Source organism: Rhyacophila brunnea, unplaced genomic scaffold (assembly GCF_057557595.1).
Source record: "Rhyacophila brunnea isolate RB1 unplaced genomic scaffold, BYU_Rbru_1.0 scaffold_3, whole genome shotgun sequence".
NCBI classification, from domain to species: Eukaryota; Metazoa; Arthropoda; class Insecta; order Trichoptera; family Rhyacophilidae; genus Rhyacophila; species Rhyacophila brunnea.
Genome location: NW_028232965.1, coordinates 7,854,407 through 7,864,757, shown reverse-complemented (window position 1 = coordinate 7,864,757; position 10,351 = coordinate 7,854,407). Strand labels below are relative to the sequence as shown.

General features: G+C 36.6%; 1 protein-coding gene across 1 annotated transcript; it reads left to right on the top strand.

Annotated features, from left to right (window-relative positions):
* Positions 1–3,056: 3,056 nt before the first annotated feature.
* On the top strand, positions 3,057–5,442 carry Pbp95 (proximal sequence element A Pbp95). Its single transcript, XM_085952705.1, has one exon. It carries the CDS (start codon positions 3,160–3,162, stop codon positions 5,389–5,391), a length of 2,232 nt encoding a protein of 743 aa, XP_085808831.1. The 5' UTR covers positions 3,057–3,159; the 3' UTR covers positions 5,392–5,442.
* Positions 5,443–10,351: the final 4,909 nt, after the last annotated feature.

The following is a 10,351-nucleotide window of genomic DNA, read 5'->3' as shown; positions in this document are numbered from 1 at the left end:
TTGTGGTCCGTGTATATGACGAATGATCGGGCTTCTACCATGTGTCGGAAATACTTGACTGCCATGTAGATCGCTAGAAGTTCACGGTCGTAAGCTCCATACTTCTGCTCGGCTGGGCTGAGTTTCTTGGAGAAAAACGCAAGTGGTTCCCATTGATCGTCGACCAATTGGTGGAGTGCTGCGCCAACAGCGGTGTCTGAGGCGTCACTGATGATAGCTAGCGGTGCATCATTTTTCGGATGAGCTAGCAGTGTTGCGTCAGCCAAACTTTTCTTGCATGCTTCAAATGCTCTGATAGTCTCGGGAGTTTATGGAATAGGCTGCTTGCCTTTCATGTTGCCCTGGAGAAGTGTGTGCAGAGGTGCTTGAGTACCTGCAGCATTGGGTATGAACCTTCTATAGAAGTTCAAAATACCAAAAAACCGGCGTAGGCCCTTGATATTCTCTGGGCGGCTGTACTCCCGAATGGCTTCTACCTTGTCGGGTAGTGGACAGGTCTGGTGCCATCTGAAGATACGAGGTATCCGAGGAACTTGACCGTTGAGGTGCCGAAGTCGCATTTCCTCGAGTTTACCACGACTCCGTACTCCTGCAAACGTGTAAAGAGCGTTTGCAGGTGTTGGAGGTGTTCCTCTTCTGAGCTTTAAGCGATCAAGATGTCATCGATGTAGGCATAGCAGAAGTCCATGCCTTGTAGTACTTCGTCGATGAATCTTTGTACGGTTTGCGCCGCGCTACGGAGACCAAACGACATATATATGGAAACTCGAAGAGGCCAAAAGGTGTCGTAATGGCAGTCTTCGGCAACTGGGATTTGATTGTATGCTCGGACCAGGTCGATGGTGGAGAATACCTTCCTCCCGCGGAGAGCTTGGGCAAAATCTTGGATGTGACGTACCGGATAACGATCTGGTATGGATCTGGCGTTCAGACCTCGGTAGTCACCACACGGACGCCATTGTTCTCTCGATTTGGCGACCAGGTGTAACGGCGATGCCCAACTGCTACCTGATGATCGAGCGATCCCAAGTCTCATCATATCTTGAAACTCCCTCTTCGCAATCTGTAGTTTGTCCGGAGCGAGTCGTCTTGGGCGCGCAGCTACTGGTGGTCCCGGTGTTTATTGATATGATGTTTAGTTGTATGATGCGGCATTTGACTGTGCCATCGGGACGTGTGATATCTGGAAACTGTTGCAACAGGTCATGATACGCAGACCTGCCTGAAACGGTTTTGATTGACAAGACCTCTCCCGTACTGCGGTTTCCGGAAGTGGTGAGATGAGTGGTTTGGTCTAACAGACGTCTATTCTTGGCGTCGACTAACAATCCAAAATGGATTAAAAAATCAATTCCAATGATGGGCTTATTAACATCGGAAATTACGAACCTCCATGTGAAGTCTCGTCGTAGGCCCAAGTTTAATGTCAACGGAAGGTTCCCGTATGTAGCGATTACTGTACCTACCGTTCGCCGCTGACAGCTCGTATGTCATTTTTGTTAGTGATGTCTCGGAACCTTAGAACGTGGGTACACACAGAGATCGGCGCCTGTGTCGACTAGAAACTGTATTTTCTTGTTGCGGTCGGTGACAAATAATAGGCAGCTTGGCATTGGGCTGTATTCGCTGGCCGCTATCAGTGATTGCCCGGAGCGTTTCCCTCTTGATGGCTGCAGGGTTGTCCGCACTTCTGTGCGAATGCTCCGAACATATGGTGGTACCAGCATTTACCTTGGTTATCTTCTCTGTTGCGACTGGATGAACGTCCAGTTTTACGGCTTCGTGAGCGGCTGTGGAATCGCCGGCCGTGGTTCTTTGCCCGTGGGCGTGAGTCGCGGCTGTGGATGCCGGCAATTTCATCTCGGATGCTTATCATTTGCTCCTGCAATGACAATGCGAGTTTCCGCATCCTGATCTCAATCAGCGTTTCCATAAGTTACTGTTACTGGTTGCGGCGGGGCTGTGGCTGTCGTCGTATCCTCTCGGCATTGTCTTGAATATTTTGAATTTGCGGTTGCGTGGAACGTCGGGTTCACCACTGTAGGGGGTCGTCGATGTGAGGGCCAATGGTGTTGTGAAGAGGAGAGATGAGAAGTCGTTGTCGTGATTATGAAGGGTGTAAGTTTATTTAAATTGCGCAAGTACAGGTGTACAATTATTGTTACAATAATGTGAATCACAGCACAGAGCGATGTGCTTCGGTCGAAAACTTACAATCGAATAATTCTCTTTTTATCAATCATGACGTACTGATTATTATTGTATCAGCGTATAGTTATGTAATAATTAGGCTATTAACTAACTAAGTGAGAACAGATATACAAAGATTATTGTCGCGGTCATTGATTTACAAAGTTAGCTATAACTTGATACCTACATGGAAATGCCTAATAAATCGATTTGTAATAATTATGTAATATCGCCATACAATTATAGTATTTGTACCAAAATACTATAATTTTGAATATCGGAAAAAATATGTAAAAAGTAGTAAAATTTCGATATTTCCATTCGATAAATTGGTGAAAAGTACTATAATGGTACTGTTCGGTTATCAGGAATACAGTGGAAAACACATTTTGAAAATAACCGATAAATTGGATTATTTGTTAGGTTAACCTAACCTAACCTAACCTAACCCAAACCAACAAATAATTCAGTACATCGGGTATTTTCAAAATGTGTTTTCCGCTGTAATCCTGATAACCGAACAGTACCCAAAAAACCTATACATTTTCAACAGATGACAACGCGTACTATATTTTTTCCCTAAATACTATAATTTTGGAGACTCTGTACTATAATTCCACTTTGAAAAGATGGCAACACTGATACTTAAGCCGCGTTGACACGGTCCAAGTACGATCCAAGTACACTTGGACCGAGTGCCATCCAAGTAGACATATTCATACTAATTATTCCTATCCAAGCTACTTGGACCGCGTCCTACTCATCCAAGTTAACTTGGATAGGAATAAATAGTATGAAGCTGTCACTTGGATGGCAGTCGATCCAAGTCAATCCAAGTGTACTTGGATCCGTACTTGGACCGTGTGAACGCGGCTTTAGGGAAGAAATCAGTTTTGAAATCGGTCGCTGTCAAAATTGTTTCGTAGAGGTTATAAAATAATTTTCGTACTACGTCAAGATTCCCTAAAAATGGATTTGGATTGTGAATCGGATACTGAAAATGATATCGCTGAATTACAAGCGGCTCTACTTCCGCCGACTATTGGAGAAATATCATGCCGATCAAATACCAGTCAGGATCATATACAAAATATTCAAAACGATCTTTGCAATCGATCAGACTTAACATATAATTTGTGTCCTGTAACCACTGCATTGAGATTAAATAACATGTTGGATGATGCTTTGCTACAGGTGAAGTCAAATTTGGTTTCTCTTCTCACCGAATGTCGAATCAAAATTCAATCTACTCAGACACTAATCAAAAGTTTAAAATCTTCACGAGATAGTGAAAAGTCGAAGAGTGTCAGTTTCGGATACTACCTTTGCGGTATACCGTATTTTAAGGATTCTAATTTATTTAATGCCCCTCCGAATCCAGACACAATCAAAATGAAGAATCTTCGAATTCTTAATTATGTCCATTTGCCCCCCACAATTGCTTGGACGGCGATTCACAAAAAAAACTTGGAGGTTAGTATATTGAAATTCGCGCGAATCAGAGAGAAAGAAGATGTCAGGTATAATATAAAAAAAATTGATTTACAAATAGTGAATGAAACAAACAGAGAGGAGATTAAGAAAAAACGTGATCAATTAACCGACTACTTAAACAAAATAGATTCTGTACCGTTATCGAATCTAGTTGAATCACTAAATGAGAAGAAAGAATACGATTGGGAACAAATAGCTGATATTGGTGGTGTGAATCACAGTCCTAACGAGTGTCGCGCAATGTGGCACAATTTCCTCCACCCCAGCATAAACAAAGCGAGCTGGACCCATAGTGAACGATCTGACCTCAGAGAATTAATTTTAAAACACTCGAGGCAAGATTGGGATAAAATTGCTGCCGATCTGCGAACTGGTCGCACGGCGTATCAGTGTTTTATATTCTACAAAATGCGCATAGGTCATCCCCAAAATCACGGGGTGAAGTGGACCCCCGAAGAAGACGAATTTCTTATCAACGTTGTAGATAGCTGCCGTATCGGAAGTCACATCCCTTGGTCAAAAGTCGCCTTTTATTTTGAAAACAGGACAAAATATCAAATCTACAACAGATTTAAACACAGTCTAGAAGGTGCAAAGCGGGTTGGCCGATTCACGTTAGAAGAAGATACAGTCCTGTCGGCTGCATCTAAGCAATATGGAAACGATCCCAACCGCTTAGCAAAATTTCTTCCGACTCGCTCAGCTCTTCAGATACGTATAAGACTTAAAGTTTTAAAATCTTCCCCAGCCTGCCACTGGACTTTGGATGAGGACCGAAAACTTGTCGATATTTTGTCACACCCCTATTATAAAAATGACAATAATCCAATAAGTTATTCAGATATGTCTAAATATTTCAAAGGCAAATCGAGGGTATCTATTCGGACGCGTTGCGTCATGTTAAAAAGATGGTTTATAGCAAATCCAAAAAAAGATCTGTCCTCCGTTCCGAGACGTAAATATTCCAATAAAAGGAAGACCATACCCGATGTGGACTTGGAGACGGCTATCAAATCACTTCAACAGAGCCTTCAGAAATTTCCTGCTGATAATAATAAGTTAAAGAAACAGAATCATTTTCAGTTAGATAATCCTGAAGGTATTGATACTAAGTTCCTGAATTATTTCATAAATTTGGCGAAACGCACCAAACAACTACCTTTGTCACCAAATTCTCCAACATCAAAAAATATTACTGTTCCAGATACCAAATCCATTCTTGCCTTGTTGCATGTAAAATTTGTAAAAAGTCGTGCAGTAACAGCGCTTTCACAAGGATATGACATAAGGTTTAATGCACTTATTAAAACTTTGATGGCTCATGAAAAACAACCAATCGCAACGGTCAAAAGTTCCACAGTGAGAACATACTCTAGGAAAAAAAATTTATGTTTGACAAATTCGCTAAATGAAAGTTCATTGAGTTCATCATTAAGTATATGGGCAGAGGAACACATTCCTCATGCAGAACAAATTATTCATCTTATACCGCCCTTTTATGGCACGTTGTCTGCATTCAAACAATTAATGGTTCAACTTCGAGGGAAAAAACTCAACACCATTCTCCCGCAGCGATTTAATTCGCATGCTCTATTATGGGTAGCGAGATTTGAAGCTTTATTTTTATGGCCAGCTAATTTGTCCAATATAGCACCGAATATTTCTCATGATTTATTTCAAAATGATGAAAAGATGGATCTGACATAGATAAGTATGAAAAAAAATATTTATTTTGTATTTTATGGGTATTCCTACATAGACCTGTGGGTCTATTCTATGCTTATCGACCGCTAAAGTGATAAAGTGAAAAATATTATCAAACTTAGGGTAGGTTTGTATCAAAATATTAGCACTTATTGTAACAATTACACGAAGCCGGTTTTTATTGTTGCAATAAGTGCTATATTTTAACAGCACCTATCTTGCTGCTGTTAAAATATCGCACTTATTGCAACAATAAAAACCGGCTTCGTGTAATTGTTACAATAAGTGCTAATATTTTGATACAAACCTACCCTAAGTTTGATACTATTTATCAATTTAGTGTTCGATAAGTATAGAATAGACCCACTGGTCGCAAACTGGATTAAAGTGTACAATTGTTTATGTGGGTCTATTCTATGCTTATCGACCGCTAAAGTGATAAATATTATCAAACTTAGGGTAGGTTTGTATCAAAATATTAGCACTTATTGTAACAATTACACGAAGTTGGTTTTTATTGTTGCAATAAGTGCTATATTTTAACAGCACCTATCTTGCTGCTGTTAAAATATTGCACTTATTGCAACAATAAAAACCAGCTTCGTGTAATTGTTACAATAAGTGCTAATATTTTGATACAAACCTACCCTAAGTTTGATACTATTTATCAATTTAGTGTTCGATAAGTATAGAATAGACCCACTGGTGTGGATTGTCTAAACCAGAGTATTTTAACCGGTGGTCCGTAGACATTTTCTGGTGGTCTGGGAATTTTTGGTGTCCAAATTTGCTGAAAATCTTCAAAACTCGTGCATCTGCAAGTGTTTGTGCATTGTGTTTCTGTTCTCAAAATAGATTAATGGTTTTACGTAACTAAATCAACCGCGATCAGACATTATACATACGATACTGCTTATATAAATAATATTTTTTATTTCTGTGTTAGCGGTCTGCAAAATGTTTCTCCTATTTTCAGTGGTTTGCAGGTGTAAAAAGATCAAGAAACACTGGATAAACTATGTCTAATTTCATTGCAAGGTTTGCAGATGTGGACATGTGCTTAGTTTCAAACAAATACTAATTGTGAACATGTAGGCATTTGTGTAGAGACAAAATTTTACAAACAATTATTGTATAATTTGTTTGCGAGAATAATAATATAGGTAGGTCTCGATTAGGCTCAAAATATAGATATCCAAAATCATGCAACCGGTTTGTTCTTTGTAATTACTAATCTATTAAAAATTATTAAATTAAAATTAAATTAAATTTAAATTAAAAAAAAAAATTAAAAAAAAAAAACTACTCATATTAAATAAATTAATGCTATTTACTACTACTCCTTCATGAAAACCCAATACCATACTAATTACAATGAAAGACAAACTTGTGATTATGTTTTAAGAAAAATAATATTATAATCCTAATTAATGAAGTAGATATGTAATAAATATTTAAACAAGACTAATTATTTTATAACTGTATTTTTTGCTAATAGTAAAATATCACTTAACCTTTTTACTGCCGGTAGGTGTATTGGGAGTACCTTGCACGCTGTGAATTTTATTGCAAAAATAAAAATCTATTTACGTTTCAAGTGGTAAAAACGAATTTTGTTTCAATTCTGAGTATGTGACGATATTCCCAATATATGTCGTGTGTTCAACATATTTGTGTGTTTAAAATAATTGATTTACGTTAGTAAAATCCCCTTTAAAGCGGTGCGTCCAAAGACGTCATTTTTGTATGAGCGGCGTGCCGTTCACAGAAAAGTTCGCGTTCGACGTCATTGGCAGCCAACCGGTAGAACCTCGAGATTATAAGAAAAATGTATGATTTAGAAGAATATGTAATGAAGAAAAGTGAAGATTTCAAAAAATGTAGTAAATAAAATTGTATGAATGTTCATTATTGGGATTTATAATTTTCCAGACTACCTTCATCCTCAGTCAGTCCGAATAATCGAGATTCTGCTGTATCTAATTTATAACACTTCTTCATAATATTTTGTACCCAGCTTCAATCAATTAATAATGGCATGCATTTTTGTAGCAAGTTTTGATACTTTTGAAAAGTTTTTAATAGCAATGGTCAGAATTTTAATTAAATGGTAAGTATACCCCACAATGGCCGCACGGCTTAAGCGTCGTGGGTCCCAGGTTCGAATCCTGGGTCTGGCAAGTCCACATATTATTTTTAAATTTGTGTATGAGTCAGAGTATGGACCTAATAGGTTGAGCAAGTGGCTGATGTCCATTTCTCATAAAAACAGATCTGCTAATACAAACCTCCACTCTGTGGAGGTCCATATGATCTCATTAGGATTGGACATGTTCTGAAATTTTTTTTTTATTTTAAAGTATCGGTATAAGCCCGCCAGTTTTAATGTTAAATGTAAAATATTAGTTCAGCATGTAATAATATTCAAAAATAAATATTAATTATTTAAATGACATGGGACAATAAAACACATATCCATTATTATTTTGATAGTATGGGAAGTAAAAAAGATTCAATGGGACGGGGCGCACAGCTTTTTAGGGTCAACATCTTCACATGTTATAAAGTATATTAGTCGATGCTCGCTCGCAATATTCGTGAATATTCGATTCAAACAAGCTATTAATGATTACATTTATCAATAGGAGACCAACTAAGAAGTCGCAAAGGTGCAGAAAAAGTATCTAGAAGAACATTTCACACAGGAAAGACAAATAACCTCAACTGTATGGTCTTTAAACTCAAAATTGTCTTTAAAATTTAAATAAGTATTGTCTCACTTTACAAAAAAAAATTATTGAAGTTTTGCAAATGAATCTCAGTGTACAATAGTGTGACATTTATCTTAATTGAAACACATTTTCTTTATGTCTTTTAAAATATATAATAATCCACCGCTAGCACGAGCGTTTCAAAATATGTGGTATTTAAATTAAAACACCAAGGAATTTATTAAGTATTTCAATTCATTATAATATTATATGTATGACTATTTTCATAAAATGTAAATAATTTTCAGTTGCATGTAAGTACTAATATAAAATTAATTGGAAGGACAATTATTAAGGAATTATTTAACGAAGATTTCATTACAAATATGCAAAATGATTATATTACACTATTTACGTAATTCCATGGAAACATCAACTAAATGGACGGGGATGAGATAATAGAGAAAAACAAATACTATTGTAGTAGTAACAGCCAAGGCACAACCTGTTCTAGAGAACCAGACAAGAAGAATACTATCCTACTAAATTTAACATGATACTAAAGTTGCTACATAAATAAGTTATTTCTGCAAAAAAACTTTTATTATAAAGATTTTATTCTGACATAATTATGTTTATATTTACCATTATGTATTTAAATAATTACGTATACTTATTTAAATACTTTCATATAGATTATCCAATATCGCTATTTTTGCATAATATAATATAATTATATCTACTTACTGAATAATTTGAAGCCATTAATAATTAACGATCATGAGGCTGCCCAGTTCTAAAAATGAATCCATTTTTATAAATTGTTTCTTTATTATTAGGTAAAATATTTTGAACAATTTCGAATCTGTAACAGAGGCGGACACTGCCACTGCTGTACCATCGGTACTAAACTGCTATTTCAACGCAATGAATGCACAAATTTATTTATGGTTTTATTTGTACATTCCGAAATGAATTTGTGTGCCCTTCAATCTATGGTGACTATCGATAATAACATTGATGTAGAAGTCAAAAGAAGAATCCTGGCAGTAAACTGATGTTATTGTTGACTTCGGAAAAAGCAAAAATCCCGTCTGCTGTCCAGAACAACAAAAAAATTGATCGACCAAACATTCCTGAAATGTTTGATGCTCTCTAAAATATATTAGCAATTAACCTGATGTGTGCCGAGAGGTTTTGTCTGGCGGCAGGTGAGAGGCATCGAATTTTTTATCAAAAATAAAACCTTATTAAATTTTTTTTTAAATATTATATTGAAAGTTTATCTTTATACACTTACCAATCATGCAAAATGTCTCATTTGGACCAGTATTCTTCCGAAAAAACATAAGTTTACCAAACGCCTGAGACTGCATTCTGTCTTCAAAGACAGGCGAATAAGTTTGCGTTTTTTGTATGGCCAGCCATATCCACGAACATATTCACTTTGGCACAGAATTTATCACAACAGCTAGCTACATATTATTTAATACAAAAATTAGTCCAATGATTTTTGTTATCTGTATAATATATGTGGAGAGTATTTTTTTTAAAAATTAATATCTTCTTTTAGTCTATGTCCATTCCTTATTAGACCATATGGACACCACTCGGTATCTCCAAGAAGTCTTCTTGCATCTTCTAGGACCTAGAATATATGTCATGCCAACATCCTTTAGCTCTGCACTCTGATTAGTATTTAGAATTCCTTCTAGATGCCGGATTCCACTAGGTTGAATAAAAGGCAGGCCAGGTCCTGAGGGGAACCTCACCAGGTTCTACGTCGTTTCATCATCTTCAATGTGACGAGAGGCAACAATGTGCTTTCATATGTCCTCGCTCATATCTAGTAGGTAGGTATTTATTATTTAAATAGATATGATTATTTTTTAATAACCAACTTGATTTTGTTAAAATAAAAACAATGAGTATGTACCTATATAATATATACCTACCTAGTTATTTAAATGCATGAAATAATGGATAAAAATTAATAACATTAAAAAAGAATAACAATCAGAGTCGTTTCGAATAATAGGATTGACCCATGGCAGCAGAGGGCCACCAAGCTTGATATCTGTTAGTTGAGGAGAACAGGCCCTGCTCTGGGTTGTGGAGCCAATGATCATTATAAATCAATTTGGGGTTTAGATTATAGAACAAAAACTATTATTTGAAACACAAGTTAATGAAAAAGTGATTACACTGGTCCAACGTGTATCTACCAGTTTATTCAATCAAACTGGGTATAC

Bases quoted from the DNA above. Each gene is read 5' to 3' on its own strand.
- Pbp95 (XM_085952705.1), top strand. From the start codon at position 3,160: ATGGATTTGGATTGTGAATCGGATACTGAAAATGATATCGCTGAATTA.